The sequence below is a fragment of the Podarcis filfolensis genome (assembly GCF_964270895.1).
Source record: "Podarcis filfolensis genome assembly, chromosome: 7".
Taxonomy (NCBI): domain Eukaryota; kingdom Metazoa; phylum Chordata; class Lepidosauria; order Squamata; family Lacertidae; genus Podarcis; species Podarcis filfolensis.
The window spans coordinates 34,161,643-34,179,359 of NC_139603.1; the positions used below are offsets into that span (position 1 = coordinate 34,161,643).

General features: G+C 42.0%; 2 protein-coding genes across 10 annotated transcripts in view; one reads left to right on the plus strand and one right to left on the minus strand.

Annotated features, from left to right (window-relative positions):
- The window catches only part of NRSN1 (neurensin 1), a 201,028-nt gene that overhangs the window by 40,623 nt on the left and 142,688 nt on the right, over positions 1-17,717 (plus strand). The window lies entirely within an intron of this gene.
- Positions 1-17,717, minus strand: part of DCDC2 (doublecortin domain containing 2) — a 48,580-nt gene that overhangs the window by 16,208 nt on the left and 14,655 nt on the right. For 6 of the 9 annotated variants that reach the window (XM_083623932.1, XM_083623936.1, XM_083623937.1 and 3 more), the window contains exons 4-6: positions 6,469-6,545; positions 6,250-6,381; positions 597-743 (exon numbers count right to left, since the gene is read on the minus strand). In XM_083623932.1, coding sequence (XP_083480058.1) covers positions 597-743; positions 6,250-6,381; positions 6,469-6,545 — 356 coding nt within the window. Of the gene's footprint in view, positions 1-596; positions 744-6,249; positions 6,382-6,468; positions 6,546-15,405; positions 15,421-17,717 lie in introns of all 9 variants that reach the window. The other 3 variants (XM_083623931.1, XM_083623933.1, XM_083623934.1) reach the window with 1 other exon arrangement.

The window sequence follows — 17,717 nt, forward strand, 5'->3', positions numbered from 1 at the left end:
AAAGACCAACTAAGTTAGTTCTTGGTATGAGCTTTCGTGTGCATGCACACTTCTTCAGATACGCTGAAACAGAAGTTGCCAGATCCTTCTATATAGTGAGAAGGTGGGGAGGGGTATTACTCAGAAGGGTGGTGGGAAGCCAACCACCCATTCCCTGGAAGGGGAAAAAAAAAATTGTTTTGACTATGGCAGACCAACACGGCTACCTATCTGTAACTGTGTGAAGAAGGTTAGAGTGAATTAAGATAGTTTTAGGGTATCTTCGCTCTGTCAGATGAAGCAAAACCCTTCTTTATCCTCCTAACCTGTTGCTTTGGGTCTAATTCACTATATGCTTTTGTCTGTGCAAGTAATCATAACTTAGATGCTCATATAAACAAGCAAAACATGTGAACTAGGCAAAAAAAGAGACAGATATCAGCAGCAATTGCAGCTGCACTGTGTAACGTCTTCTCACCTATAGAACCCAAAAGTTACAAAAATCCAATCCACGTCAAAAAATGGGCTTAGCTGCAGTACACACCTGGATTCATGACACTGTATTATCATAATTCATGTTCATAAATATGGCTAGTACAAAAACTCATTAAACTTACCCATACGATCTCCTCACGGTGGACTTGGTGAACAGCAATTCACTATAGGGCAACTTCTTAAATTTGTCTCTGCCAACCGCTACGTAAAACTGCCCATTTTCCAAATCCACCCCACTCTCGACAGCTTTTCCATCTAAAGTGTAGAGCCTGTAAAATATATGAGCACTTTCCTTTAGCAAGTGAAATAAATAATCCACACCCTTCAAAGAGCGAACTAACCACTGAGAAGTCTAGTGGTACATTGTGAGCCCTCTTCCAGAAGAGAGAAGAATTTGCCCTTGGCACCCACTTTGCCCCATCATTGGAACAATGTCAACTAAACTGGAAGGAATTGTCTGAAGAACCACTAGCAGGGCTCCCACCAGTTGTGTGTTAGGAAGACAGAAAGCTGCCTTATACTGCATCAGACCAATTAGTCTGTCGTGCCAACCGGCAGTGGTTTCTCCAGGGTTTCAGACAGGGCTCTTTCCGAGCTCTACCTGAGTTTGGTCCCAAGTTGTAGAGGAAACAAGCCTAATACAATATGTCTTTTCCAATGCCTTTCCATGTAAGCTTTATCAGTACTCGCTTTGTCCTTTTTCTTAGAAACAGTGACAACGCTTCTTGTTTTTAACAACAATTTTTGAAATTGGGGTGAGCTGTTTCTTTAAAGGCATTTCTCAGTTGCTTAATATTTAAATCTCTAAGCTCAGTTGGACTGTTGCCTTTGAGGGGTGCAGGATTGCTAAATGCATATATTGCTGATCTAATAATAATAATAATAATAATAATAATAATAATAATAATAATAATAGATTTTATTTATATCCCACCCTCCCCAGCCGAAGCCGGGCTCATTCCTCTCTATAACCTCGGAAATTTCAGGTTTCCTAGAATACCTTTTTGGGGAGGGGCATGTTCTATCATTTGCAAAAACCAAACTTAGCATTTTGCTACCAGTTACGTTATACCAAACAAAAAGGCAAATCTACCAGCATCTCTTAAATATCCTGGGAAGCTCTGTTCCACACCTGCACCACTAATAAGAGCCACTAGATGGGATGGAAGGCCAGTTCATCTATAGTGTGCTTTAAAATGCTGATGGGAAATCAGTGTAGTTAATTATTCAGCAGTCTACTGGTCAAAACCTCAAAGAATTCAGCAAGTGTAAGGCCCCCTTAAAGGAAACATCACACTTTTAAGTACTTGAGCTCAGAGTGCAGTAATTCTTCCACATAGCTCCATACTGATCATTGACTGTGTTGTCCACTTAAACTTTGCAATGTGCTCCTCAGATCAGAAAAGCTCTGAGTTTATTAAGAAAAAATACTGACACCAACACAGATTGCCAACAAAACCCATTTAGAACTGGCCAGATTTTGAGACATTCTAACTGATTTGTTAAACTGTGCACTTGAATTTCCCATAGCCTAATGGGCTCCTGCCAACCTAGCAGTTCGAAAGCATGCCAAAGTGCAAGTACATAAATAGGTACCGCTCCGGCGGGAAGGTAAACGGTGTTTCCGTGCGCTGCTCTGGTCCGCCAGAAGCGGCTTAGTCATGCTGGCCACATGACCCAGAAGCTGTACACCGGCTCCCTCGGCCAATAAAGCGAGATGAGTGCCACAACCCCAGAGTCAGCCATGACTGGACCTAATGGTCGGGGGTCCCTTTACCTTTAATGGGGTTATTGTGCATGTAGCTAACTACTGTTTGACATGCAGTCACAGAGCAATCACTATACTAGTAACCCTTGGGGATGTTTCCCATATTGAAATGTTAGCTGATGGAAATGAACCCGAATGTCACTTATAAGATTAAAAGAAACTGTGACATCAAGAAATTTATTTATTTCACAAAATTTCTAGATGACCCTTCGACACAGACAAGTGATCGCAAGGCACTTTCCAATTAGTATAAAACAACATTAAATAATTCAACAGTAAAATGCAATCATTAAACCCAATCATTGGCAAGACACAACAGTACAGGATAAACTTCTGAAGTTATTAGAAAACCTCACTGATTTCCTCCCTGAATTCGGTAGTGGACATTACTTCTTTCTTTTTTTTAAGCAGAGAAAAAGGGAATTGGCCTTCACCAATTTTGCTGCAAGTTTAAAGTGAAGTTTTACACAAGGTAGGTTGTGATGGCAGCCAAATTTTCAGCAAGTCTGCATAGTATAGGAGCGAGAGTGTTAGACCAAATCACCAGTTGGCCATGAAGCTTAATGGACAGCCTTAGAGCCAGTCCCTAACTCTCAGCCTGATGTACACAGCCATGAGCTCCTTGAAGGAAGGCAGGAAATAAACACGTGAATCATTGTGAATGAATGAATGAATAAATAAATAAATAAATAAATAAATAAAGTCTGTAGCAAGTGAGACATAGGACCTGTTTGTCCCAATGAGGTTAGACAAGTAGGTAAGATTTTAGATAATTATATTGGTGCAGAGGTAATATACCATACACTGTGTTATGTACTGAGTTGAATAGGATCCAAAATGCAGCAGTCTGATTGGTCCTAGAACAATAGGATCCAAAATGCAGCAGTCTGATTGGTCCCAGAACAATAGGATTCAGAATGCAGCAGTCTGATTGGTCCTAGAACAATGCAGCAGTATGATTGGACTGCAGGAGCCACCCAATCCAATCCAGCTCCAGATGGAAGTGAATCCACAACCTGATTGGCCTACAGGAGAATTCCGGAATTAGCCAATCACGTGCAGCCCATTGTGTAGATAATGTATATAAGGCAGATACTTTGGGGAAACATTCATTCTTCCTCACCACTTTGAGCTGAATAAAGAGCATGAAATCCACTCTCGACTCTGAGTGTATTTCACACTGGTTATACTGCAAGCATTCAGCTTATGCAAAACAAAACAAAACAAAACAAAACAAAACTCTCTCACATGAGCAACCAGTTACCACTAATTCCCAATGTTGCCACCGTCATGGACCACCCATCACTGGAGCAGTCACCATAAACAGGGTGATGCAGTGCACCAGCCATGACTCAAGCAAACATAAACACGCATTTCCCATGCTGTGATCTTTATCACAGGTGTGATTGATAGGCATTCTTCTATTATAAAATTATAACTGAGGGAACAGCCCTTAGACACTGGAGTTCACATGGTCAAATGGAGCTTGTGTGCATAGGAGGAAGGTTTCTTGGGAATTACAACTTCTGCAGCCCAATCTAAACAGGTCCTCTGCTTCAGGCGGAAGTGGCTATAGGCATGTGCAAACTACAGGGATGTGCTCAGAGCTGTCAGGCTGGAATGTCACATCCACTTGGCAAATTTGGCCTGCCAGGGAGCAGGGAAATAAGGACCTGGCCCGCCAGCCAGATGCAGTTCTCCACCCCTGCTCAGTGCTATTGTGATAGGAATTTTGAGGTCTTAGATATATGTTAAATGTTCATAAGTGTACCAACCAACCAAGCACGTACGTAGATCAGCACAGGAAGACCGACCTGAAACCATTTTGATTCCCAAACTGAGCAAATGTTTTCTCTGCAAGGTCAAACCTCCCCATTGTCACTTTCCTCACAAATCCTGTCTTAAGGGCACATTTAAGAAATGAATAGGGTGTGAGCCTGTGACCTGGCCCAGGAACTAAGAATTTATCATTACAAAAGACTGGTCAGGCTCCCCATGCAATCCAATCAAGTAACCTGCCAGACAGGAGATAAACAAGGACAGGAGAAAAACAACATTCAAATTTCTGTTTTAGACCGCCTTTTCTGTGATGTAGATATGATGTATCTGGGGGGTGGTCTTAGGTTACACCCCTTCTGTGATGTATGTATGATGTATAGAGGGGTGGTCTTGAGCTCCAGGGCAGGGAATTTAAAATGTCTATATAAGGCCTTGCGCGCCATTGTTCGGGGTTCCCCCTTCCTCCTGCATGTGGTGAGTGAGGACCCTGTTGCAACAGATCAATAAAGATCAGGCTAACTAGCTGCTTTGCTTCTCAATATTTTCTGGTTGGCCTCTGTTATTTTCTCCTACCAATAGGGAACCTACGTAGGACTCTATATGGGCTCTTGGATACCCCATATGGGTAGAAGGGCAGATTTTGTTTACAACACTATACAGGGTTCGCCTGCCCATTAACCTCTCTGAGGCACCAGAAATGTTGCATCAGCGGACAGTGTGGTGGGGCAGTGGCTAACCTGACCCTCCTGGCAGGAGAGTCATTGCTGCCTCCTGGAAGGGAAGTGGGAGGGGCAAGGCAAAGGGGGAGGGTAGCAACATGGGAATATACTAGCAGGGCCAATCCAGCACTCCTACTACAGTAGTACATTTGTTATGCCAACTTCCCACCACCTTAACCCTCTCAGTAAACAACAGCAACACTGCTGCTGGGAGGTCAAGTAAGTGCCCCCATTGTCCGCAACTGAAATGTAATGCACAAGGCGTGCCATTTGTATGGCTACTGATGTGTGTAATTGAGGAAAAAGCCCACACTAATGTTCAGATCGGTCTTGGCTGTACTGAACCCTCTAAACGTTGCATCCATTTCTTTAATAAAGAGTTTTTACGTTTTTCAGAATCAATGGCCTTTACTGGAAGCTAAGCTAATGATAGTTCAGCTACCACAAGTCACAATAGCTAATTTGTTAATTATTAAACAAGCAATGATAAATCGTACTAGCTAGCTCAATGCGTCCTCTAACGTTTTAAGAAATCAAATGCAAAAACTGGATTTACAGGAAACATGGAAAAAGCAAAAGGGAAGAAACACAGTGTGCTGTACAAATGCCTCTCAAGGTAACATGCTTTACCTTTTGGGTTTTCCCAAACAAAAGCTCTCTTCTGGATCTGGACCAGTTTGCTTTCAAAGCAGAACTGGAAACCCCCAATCCAGATGCACACCATCCCTGCCTTTCAAGTGCTGCCCCAACCTTTCCATATTGAGTGGGAAGATCTCTAAAAGGGGTTTCTAAGCATGTTAGTATGAACACAGGGTTCCTGGTCACTTGGAGACTTCTGTGTTCCCTTCAGACCTTCACACTGAACATAGGAAGTCAAGGTGACTCACATGGGGCAGAAATGTTTGGGACGGGGCAGTGTGCCTCTGCTGCCCTCTTCACTCTGAATGTCTGAAGGTGGCTTTTGACTTACTGTGAACAAGGGAATGAAGAAAGGTGTTCAAGCAAAGATGAGAAGGCAGGCGCACAGAAGTCCTAGAATGGTTTGGCCACAGGGAAGATCTAAGCCAATGCAATTTCCCCCCCAAGCACTGTCCTATAGTTACCTAAGCCATTATCATAGTCGTGTACATGGGGTGACCCAGGTGTGCTCAGGCACACAGTAATGTTTATTTTAAAATAGTCTGGAGATTGTGGTGAGGAGAAATTACGGAGTGGAAACCTAAGGATTTCCCAGGCTGCCTATATGGCAAGACACTACCAGCCAGCTGCAGCCAATGCAAGGCAGCCAATACCACTTTCAGGTGCCACTGCAGAGAATCAACCGAGCAAATAGTTCATGCATTTGCTGGCAGCTTCTACCTAGTAGCAAAAGGGATGAAAACCCAGTTTATTATGTATATGTACAACATTAGAGCACTTTCCCCCCTAGAACTTGGTCCTGCTCAGCTGCACTTTGCTAGCAAAAACCTGAAACTGTGGTCACATTGACAACGTGCCATTTCATCTTACCTGTGCACAGCGCCACTTCTGAGTGTAACCTTTTCAGTAACCATTTCAAGAACATGATCCCATTGATTCAGTGCTCTTCTGGGGATGAAAAGACGCACGGCCGGGCTTATGAGGTCACCATTAGCAATCAGGCTAAGAAGAGGACATGAAAAGTTGCAATCAGTTGGATGTTCTTCAAAATAATGATGCTCAAACTGCCTATCAGAAAACCCAACTTACAAAACAGTGCAAGGCTCCTGAAGAGGCTTTCTAAACCGTGCAGACACATTGATTCTGCTGTGGGAAACTGGCTTCACCTGAAAGATTTAAAAAATAAATAAATCAGCAACTGATTCTGTCTCAACTTGTCATTATGACATCTATTTAAAATCTCACCTTATTCTTCCCAGGACCAATTTTCTAACAGAACCTTAAGCATATTGCATACCACTCTGATTTGTAGTCATGTTTTATTTCTGCTTTTGTTGACATTGTGCTTTCCACTTTCTCATCAAAATCCTTAGTTTTTCTTCTTCATCGTAGCTGTGTTATTTCTAGCCACGACTTTCCTGAACTTCAAAAGTTAATTAGTGCCTACCGATTTGCAAGTGGTGTTGCTGAGTCACAGGAAATTTGGCCTCCCAGTGTCAGATCTGCTAATTTCTTAGCTGTTTCTCATAGTCCATGTTCAGCGGCTTGGAAAGAAATCTATCTCCCATTTGATACCAGCCAGGAGGCTATCAAGCTATATCCACCTTAACAGCTCCTCATGTCTAAATGAGGCAAAGTATTGGTTTAGACATAATACTCTGTAAAAGCAGTCCAAACCCAGTTCAGCAGAACATATCTGAGCCTATTAATCCTATATATATACATGAGGCTTGTGCCTGTGGGCATTGTCCACATGCACCCCTTCCCTCCTTTCTGTGCCATGTTTAAAGATTTCCTGTGTTAGGGGACAATCCAACCCCAAAATCCACAGGGACAAGAGAGTTGGAAAATGGTGGATCTCTGGAATAAGCATCAGATCCTGTCTGAGCTGGAGATACACCACCAGAATCCCATCTTCCCGGCAGAGCCAGGCCTCAGCTGGCTGAACCAAAACCCCTACACCAGCAAAAGCCCCCCCAAAATGGCCATCTAAGGGGAGTGGCAGGCATGGTTGGTAGCAGGCCAGAAGTGCCAACTTGGCCCCACGACCATGGATGCCTGGGGCCATGGGTGCCATGGAGTGTGCATGGCACTGGCACCGAAATTTGTGGGTGCCCAGCCTCCTCATGGGGATTTTTGTGGGTGCTGGGTCACTCAGGTCCCCAGGGAGTTGCCACCTATGTAACAGGCTATTTTTCCACCCACCACAAAAAATAAGCAACTTTAATTCTTGAATTAGAGAGGAACCATGAACTGGAAGCATGATGTTCCAGGGAGAGGGAGAGATTTCCTTAGAAAGTGTTCTAAAAACTAGCAATATTTTTCAGCTCCCTAGCTTTTCAGGAACTGCTAGAGCTTTTGCTCTACATAGTGGGTCACAAGGACTAAGTGTAGAAGTACTTCTCAAGACAGTAATGGATTCCAATGATGATTTATTAACTATTATTTCAATTTATATCCCACCCTTCAGAAAAGAAACCCACACTGCACCAGTGCTTCTACACATATACAGTATTCAAATGCACTTCTGAGCCCTTTCAAAACTTCCAGGATGACATATCCTTGCACTCAACTCTCACACTGACACCCAATAAGCTACACCTCCAGTTAAAATACACTCAGAACTACCCACTTACCCCAGTAAAAGTTTCAGGCAAACTATTACAGAATTTGGACTGCTAATGGGGCAGCCTGGCACATCTAACCAGTGGGAAATCAAATCTTTTTCTAGATGGTGTTTTGTATGTGACTTCAGAGGATGATTGCCTTCTAACATTGCAGAGCTAAAGAAAGACTCACTAATCATAAGGAACAAGCCATTGAAAAGATTCCCAGAAGTGTGCAATTAATTAGTTTCCTCAAGCTGATGAAACCTATCAAAGCTTCTCGACAGGATACTATGCTATAGAGTACGTTTCCTTCTTGAGTCCTTGTGGAAATGATCCACCCTCGCAATGATGTGGGGAGGTCATAAAAAATATGTGAAGTGGTATATATCTTCCAAATATAGATGTTGCAGCAATCTGAGTTTTAAATGAGCCTCTAATCAAAGAGTCATTAGTATTTTTGCACTCCTTTGGTGCGTCTGGAAAACAAAACAGTTCCATTCTAAAATAAGCCAATCATTTGGGAGTGCATGGTGTGACCAAGGCATGTTATTTTTTCTTTTGAGAATAATTACAAAGTTATGCCGATTTGTTAAGTGTGTTACAATGGAATGCACATCATTATACAGACAAAAAAAAAACCCACCCCTGAAACACAACTATCAAACAACAGGAAAAACGAGCACATTACCATTTTAAAAAAATCAGGACCTACTGAAATCAAGAGACACAAATAAGTCCACTGATTTCAGTTGGTTTACTCAGAGTAGAGCAGAGACATCACCTTGCCAACAAAGGTCCGTATAGTTAAAGCTATGGTTTTCCCAGTAGTGATGTATGGAAGTGAGAGCTAGACCATAAAGAAGGCTGATCGCCGAAGAATTGATGCTTTTGAATTATGGTGCTGGAGGAGACTCTTGAGAGTCCCATGGACTGCAAGAAGATCAAACCTATCCATTCTTAAGGAAATCAGCCCTGAGTGCTCACTGGAAGGACAGACCCTGAAGCTGAGGCTCCAATACTTTGGCCACCTCATGAGAAGAGAAGACTCCCTGGAAAGACCCTGATGTTGGGAAAGATGGAGGGCACAAGGAGAAGGGGACAACAGAGGACGAGATGGTTGGACAGTGTTCTCGAAGCTACCAGCATGAGTTTGACCAAACTGCGGGAGGCAATGGAAGACAGGAGTGCCTGGCGTGCTCTGGTCCAGGGGGTCACGAAAAGTCGGACACGACTAAACAACAACAACTCAGAGTAGGCATTAGTTGGATATGAGCTCATTCCATGATTCTGGAGTTTACACTGCGATCAGGTAAAAAAATCCATTTTCTGAGAATTAAAGAGATTAGGGGTGAAATATGCCCATACATATTTTCAAGTGTAAGAGTAAAGCAACGAACGTCTCTCAGAAAAATCTATTTTCTTAAAAACAAAACTTTAAACAAAAGTTCATATACACTATGATTATCCCTTTTCATACAACCAGTGAACACGTTAGAGGGAAAGAAGAGCTCACAGCAACTGACCCCATTCCCAGTCTCAGTTCATTCATTGGATCTTTTTTATCAAAGCCATACAAGTTATACTCTCATAGGCTTTGTTTAGAAAATCAGATGGATAAATCGGTTCAGGAGCAAGGACAGCATTCATCGGTTCATCTGAAAAGAGCCATTGATTAGCCCTAATGAAAACAATATTCAGCTAACTCTGCAGCTTTCCTGATTAAGTAAACATTTGCTTAGACATTTGTCATTTTGGTTACAAAAAGAGCTTTGTTTTCACAGATTTGACTACACCAAATACCAAATATATGTTTGCTTATAGCAGATACTTAAGTTCCCTAAGCCTGCATCTTGTATGTGTTTTCTCGTAGAGACAGACAGATTCACATATTTAGGCCTCCTGCACTGCCTGTAGCTACATACTGTTTGCATTTTATTGAGGCTGGGAGATCTGATGCCTACTCTGATAAGCACATGGGGATTTTTCCTGTGCCATTTCAGAAGAGGAAAGGGAGTGCTTTGAGTTCAGTGTGGGGATGCAGAATGTGCTCTTCTGCCCCACTAATGGTTGAATTATTCACAGGCAAAACAATCAACTGAGGGACAGCCTGTAAAACACTTGTGGTTGGATTACTCTTTTCCTGAACATTTTTGTTTTCAGGAAAAGCACAAACAAAAGACTGCAGACTTGAATAATAATACAGTGGTACCTCGGGTTAAGTACTTAATTCGTTCCGGAGGTCCGTTCTTAACCTGAAACTGTTCTTAACCTGAAGCACCACTTTAGCTAATGGGGCCTCCTGCTGCTGCTGCGCTGCCGGAGCACGATTTCTGTTCTCATCCTGAAGCAAGGTTCTTAATCCGAAGTACTATTTCTGAGTTAGCGGAGTCTGTAACCTGAAGCGTATGTAACCTGAAGCGTATGTAACCTGAGGTACCACTGTAATAATTTTATTATTTATACCCCACCCATCTGGCTGGGTTTCCCCAGCCACTCTGGGCAGCTTACAACACATAAAAAATGGTAAAACATTGGCCCTTAAAAATATCCCAATACAAGGCTGCCTTCAGATGTCTTCTAAAAGTCATATAGTTGTAGATTTTCTTGACATCTGATGGGATGGTGTTACACAGGGCAGACGCCACTACCAAGAAGGCCCTCTGCCTGGTTCACTGTAACCTCACTTCTTGCAGTGAGGAAACCGCCAGAAGGCCATTGGAGCTGGACCTCAGTGTCCGGCCTGAACAATGGGAGTGGAGGCTTGGAGGATCAGTAGGGCAGGGGAATAAAGAGGCTTGACCCTGCTGGGCTCTTTCCTGTTCCAAATTGCTCACTCTTTGCTCCTTTTTCCCACAGGGTTGGAAAACACTGGAACCAGTTTCTTCTCCCACCCATGAGTGGAATTGCAATGGAGGAGATTTTGAGCAGAAAAATGGATGGCAGGCAAATGGTCAAACAGCCCCTTCTCCCCACCTGTCCTCAAGAATCCAGCTTCTTTTGATTGTTTTTCCTTTTAAAAAATGGTATGCGGGGAATGATATAACTGTGTAATGTGATATTTTGGCCATGAGCTATGATAGCTGATCAGTGAATGGTGTTTCTCAGATGAACTATGGCAAGCTCACTAGTCATATGACCTCCATGCTGATGTCCAATGATCTGCAAACTGCCATCGGTTCAGATTGCACAGTAAATATAGTTTTTTTAAAGGTTTAACACTTGAAGACCATGGTCCAGTGGCATTGCCTCCCACAATTCTACCTGTGTGGTAATATACTGAACTGGAGGCTCCATTGCACACACGCCCTAAGTTCCAGTTTCAGGTTTAGAGTTCAGCTGCTCATATATTTATTTACAAATCACCACAATACAGTATTGTCCGGAATACGATCCCCTCAGGAACCACAAAGTAATATATTAACCAACGTGGAATCTGTAATTATGTTAAGGATCTCACATCACCGCAGCCTTTAATCGCCTGCTTAGTAGACAGATCCTTAGCATGCTTCAAATGATATCAATAATCCAAAGTTACTCAGCTGGATAGACTCAGTTGGACAGGCTCTGTTTACCTCAGCTGCACAGGCTCAAACATCAACACAACAGCTTGCAAATCAATGGAATTTAAATGTAGTAATTTAATTTAAGAAACAGGACTCTTGGTTCCTAGATTGCTTTAAGCGGACTGGCTGTGATCAGGAGATCCTCACAGCAGGTGACACACATGTTAAGGATCTGTCAGGAGATCTAAACCAGAAATTATGTGAGAAACGTTGAGTGCCCAACTCAGTATTTCCTTCATAATGCTAATACAGTGGTACCTCGGGTTAAGAACTTAATTCGTTCTGAAGGTCCATTCTTAACCTGAAACTGTTCTTAACCTGAAACCTGAGATACCACTTTAGCTAATAGGGCCTCCCACTGCTGCCGTGCCACCGCCACGTGATTTCTGTTCTCATCCTGAAGCAAAGTTCTTAACCCAAGGTACTTTTCTGGGTTAGCGGAGTCTGTAACCTAAAGTGTCTGTAACCTGAAGCATCTGTAACCCGAGGTACCACTGTATGGGCAGCATTTGCAGGGAGAAATCAGCAGAAGGGAAAGGATGTTTGACCCCCACATCCTTTAGTCCTATCCATCAATTTTCTATTACTAATGTTGCCCTCCAGGGTCTGAATTTGAAAGCTAAGCCAAGAAGGAATTGTCTCAGGGAGGATGGATTTTGCTATGGATAGTTGGGTAGAAGGGGGTGGGGGTTAAGTATGCTTCCTTCTCATCACTGATCCTCCCTTCCACTTCCTAAATTCCCTTCCACCACGTTCCCAGTTACCTTGATAAGCAAAGGCCTGGAGCCATGTAACTAATGTCAATTCTAATAGTCCAAATAATCTTCCATTGGGAGGAGAGCAGGGAAGTGATTGACTGGGAATCACATACTTACCTGCAAAAGGTGATTAGTTGTAAACCACTATGAGTGCATATATGCAGGAAAGGGGCAAACATTTGACTTGTATCCATTCTACCACGAAAGTATAAGTTAGGTCTAATAGCAAGGAAATTAATTTTAGAAAATAAAACTGTCTCGCTTTCCCTACAGCACAACAAGACTGCACCAGTTTATCTGAATGAAAACAGTAGCGACAATAAAGAGATGGGAAGCTTGTGCTCTGAGCTGACCTTGGTTTGCTGCATTAAGTGCAGTGCAGGCCAAAAGTGATGAGTTACCACCGTCTCCTGAACTTGGTATGTTGGTGGAACAGGAGACGTCAGCAAAAATGGTAAGGGAGCCACTGAGCAAAAGACATAACTTTGCTTGACACGCCACTTTTAGAGCTGCCAACTACTTAAATAACTTTTAGAATCACCTGCCTTTTTACTGATCAGTAAATTAAACAATTAAAAATAAAACACCTTTTCAAATTACCAAAGCTTCAGTAAAGGCAACCTTTCGAAATACTGAAGGACATGCAAAATAATTTACAATTTAGGCAGCAATGGGAGCAGGGAACCTTTATGCTCCCCCACCCCTTGAGCCAACTGACAGGTGGGCAGAGTGACCACCTGTCAATCACCTGACCACATGATGACTCAAGGGGAATGCTAGGTGGGGGGTCCTGCCCACCCCCTCTTCCCACCCACCTGTCCTGCGCCATGGGGTGGGAGGAGGGGTCCTGTTCTGACCATGCATTTCCTACAGGTAATGTGCTGGCAAAGCAGCATGCCGCAATTGATCTCTCTGCACATCAGCTGATGAGAAAAGACTTCAGTCCTGCTTTTTTCAGGGAACCATTTCACCCGTGTGTGAAGCAGATCCCAGCAGGATTGAGGAAAAACACTGCCCATCAGCTGACATCACTCAGTGACATTAGCTGACAAGAGGGCATGGTTTGGGGAAAATGGGCTTGTGGACCATATTGGACTCTCCCAACAGGCCAAGATTAACCTGTGAGCTGAAGCTTTTCCACCTGTCATATCCCTTTACCGGGACGAGTCACACTGAATCAACAGGACTTATTTCTAAGTAGTCAGATTGTGTTGTTAATGCAGACATTATCAATACCAGTCAGTGTCTGTAGAGTAATCCTTACTTACTTCTTTTTCATTCCATATTACAATTGACATGGAGGGTCAATATATATGTGTGTGCTTTATTTTCAGTATCACAAATTAAAATTTGCCCTTGCCAGTTGAAACTAGTCTCTTCCTATCAGTCACTGAAACACTTGATTAATATCATTAATATCATGATCCTATGCATATTTTACAAAAGTATGTTCCAACCTAAACTTACTGAAGCTTGCAACTCTAACCATAGTTCCTAAGGATCACACTCCCACAGAATATTAGTACTGTAAAGTAAATTCCAAGTTCCTAGAGAATGGAGGAATCTTTTCTTAAATGTTTTCTAACTAGTAAAAGTAGATTTTTTTCCTACATCACTCTGGGCACTTGGGTATGTAGGAGGGTGGTTCATCACTCCTCCAAATAGCAAGTTCAGTTGGTGAGAATTGCAGCCAAAATGGAACCACTGGGGAACAAGAAGGAGTTATCACCATGCTCATGATGAACCCTGAAGTTTACAGTAGAAAAAGAACACCCTTTTTAGATAGAAAAGAAAACCTAAGAGAGCAAACAAAACCCCAACCAACCCAATGAGATCTAAGCATGTTCACTAACTATGAGAGGGGGAGAATAGGGGTGGAGGGTTATATCTAGACATCATGTACTACCTCAATGTTTTGTTTTTATTTTAGCCTCTGAAGTGTAGGTGGGTTCCCACATGGCAAGACACAGTGATAACAGCAAGAACCTTTATTGAACTATGGAACTGGACAACAGGGGCAAAGCAACTGCTTATATACATTTCTGGAGGCCTGGGCCACTCCCACTCTCAACATGATTGGCTGTCTAAACTTCCAAGCTGCGAATCATAAGTCATAGTTTAAGGGCCAATGGCAGAGGCCCAATTCCTGAAATGTTCTGTGATTGGATATCATGTATCAAATCAGAACACAGGGACTCAGAATCCTTAGTCCAGACTCAAACTCAGGCAAACACAGACCACTGAATATATAACAGCTTCCTTCTCAGGCTCATCAGGGAAAGAAGTTTGATTTCAAGTTGAGGACTCAGGGCCTACTGGGCAATCCAGTCCCCAGCCTTCCCCTCCAGTCTGATTTTAAACCACCCCATTCCAAGAATACTCTTCTTGCTCTGGTATTTCTCCCTCTATTTCTGTAGAATGGAGCAACTTAGTAACAAACACCATTGCATGTGTATTAAATATATTTTGAAAACATGTTGGGAAGATGACAATAAAAATTCACTAGAGATCACACAAAGAATAAGGCTTGAGATATACCTAAAAGATGCATATAGGCTCCTGTTTTGCGCACCAAGAGGTACTACTCTTGAGAATCTCTCTGTCTAAGGGTCTGAGCCTCAGAGGCCCTGGCAATCCTAAATAGGTAATCATATCTACTGCTAAATTCGTGATAACCTACAACAAAATTGCTTCTATAACCATCTGCAGCTGTTTTGCCACAATACCACCAGAGATCAGTTTTTTCAGAGGATGGGAGGGGGAAAAGCAGGCTGAATTCAGGCCCTCCACCCTTGTCAAACCAGTAATCACTACTTTTACCAACAGCTTTGCTGGGGTTGTACATGCAAAGTCTCTGTTGCTGCACAGGAGTAGGAAGTAGACTATATATGTATACATGGATCAAAGCTATTGTATATTATGATGTGTCCTACTATGTAATATTCAGAGTATATGCGCTGAAATCAATGTGTCTGAAGTGAGATACCACCCAATGACATTGTATGTAACATTCATTCTTATACCATGATAAACCTTATTCAAAAACATTTAGACAATTTAGCAATTTGTCAATAAAAATCCAACACGGGTACTTACATCTTCCAGTGCCAACTGTTGGCAAAAAACAAAATAACACATTTAGCATGTTACACTCATTATCATCTGTTTATTTTCAACATATATTTAAAGCAGGTTGTTTTAATATGAATGGATGCAGTGACCTATCTGATGTGGTTAAAATAATATCTGTTCATCAGATATAAAACTGGCCACACTGTTCTTTTATATGCGTGGAAACTGGTCAGTTATCACTATTTATTAACCCAGTAAATATCTTTATTCTCCATCTCTCCTTACTTCCCTGTTCTATTTTGCCATACCTTTTCACAGAATTTATGTATGTTCCAGTCTAAACTAAAATTACAGCATGACTGTTGGGTTGAAAAAGACATTCTAGCCCTACTAAAGCTTTTGTGTTGAGATGATGAACAATACTGATTTTCATTTTCCAGAATTCCACTCTCCACCTCATGCCTAAAGCAGCATAAATTCCCACAAGAATCAGAAGCATTCCACCTCAGCTTGGTCTGCTGATCAGATGCAAACTATTTCTAACCTTTTTTGTATTTTCTCTTTTGCTCATTGTGCACATAAATACACACACACACACCACTTCATTTCTCCCCCAACCCTAACAGGTAGATTTGACTTTCATTTCTGGTTCCAGAGACATCAACAAGCTATTAATGCTACACCAAGGCCAATGGGGTAATCTTTTCACCTCAGAGGGCAAGATAATATGAAGCACAACGAGGTGATTTGGCTTATACTTACGTATATAGTTTTAAAAATAAACATGAGAAATCTGCAAATACTGTGCACCACTACTGTACCAATTAGCTTTTGCCACCCTGGGTTCCTTTGGGTGGAAAGATAAGATATAAAATTAACAAATAAACATGCAATCAATAAAATAAACTGAGGCAAATAATTGTCAGGCTTTGAAAGGTAACAGCCTACTTCATCTGACGTGCTTAATGGTAAGGAGTACTTAAGATTCAAACAAATTCTATTTTGGATGATCTACCATTACTGTATTTGAGCTCTGCCCCCCTAAAATTGTTAGCTCACACTGTTTGTCGTATCATATTTCAGTTCAAACTCTTTACAAAAAGCAAACTTGGATTTATAGTACGTCTAGAGGCAAATTTGTTCAACATCCTCTTTTTGTTGCAGGATTAAGGATGTATATATCTAAACGGAACCTCAATTTCCAAATCTGATTCTTCATAAACACATTCTACCTGGACCTCCTTATATTTTGAAGATTTTGTCGCAGCAGCGCATAGTAAGTTGATCAGCTCATGTAATGAACCATGGTTAGCTAGGGCAGTTCAATACAATGGTCTATTATATTCAGTCCTCCCTGGTAAACGGAGTATAAATATTTGCATTCCCTTAGGACAGACTGTGAGGTCAAGGGAACCCAAAAGTCTGATTACATGCGCTTACTATCAGGTTGAAAGGCTATCAGGCAAATGAAAAAAAAACCAGAGAGTGTAAAAAAAAAGTTTTAAAAAATATTTAGAACAAAGGAAAAGCTTATTCAGTTTATGAAATCACTGTTCTTTGCATATGATTAGATTGCCCCCAAAGCAGTAACAGGTTACTCCAAGTATGTGGATGTTTGCATCACTAACAGAAGAAATCTAGTCTCTCTTATCAAGATTTCACAGACTGATCTGTGAGTTAACCCCTCTTCTCACCCATTTGCATCTTGTTTTTACATATATGCATAGAGAGAGGGAGAGAGAGAGAGATGTTGGCCTACTCTTTGGTTACAATGACAAGGACAAATTACAGAAAATGAGGAGGTCTAAGCAAGCATATTGCCAAACATAGGAATTAATGTCAGATGTCTGCAAAACATGCATATAAACATTCAGTAGACTACACAGAAACACTAGTTCCTTTCTCCAAGACGCTTAACAGCAGAGCTTCTTCTCCACACCTCCCCTGTCACAACCATAGCCTGTTTCCTTCTGAGCATGCATAGGGAGCTGTATTAGCACAAAGTGCAGGATCATTCTGTCTGTACATGTGTACCTCTGCAACCAGTTTGCAGAAATCCTAGGGGTATGCTGGGTAAAAAGGGTTATCTGTGTACACAGACATCCTTGTACCAGCGTTGCCTCTTGTTGGGACTGGACTGGACTGTATTCATTGGTATAACCACAGATTGGCATGAAGAAACATTTTCAACCCAAAGGCTTCATTTCCTCATGCATAGCCCACAGGTCAATATTGGGTGGAATGATGGGCAAAAAGTGAGTGGAGCTACATATTTACCTTTGTACAGTAGCCTACATTCCAACAACATAAGCCACATGTTACTATACCCCTCCACC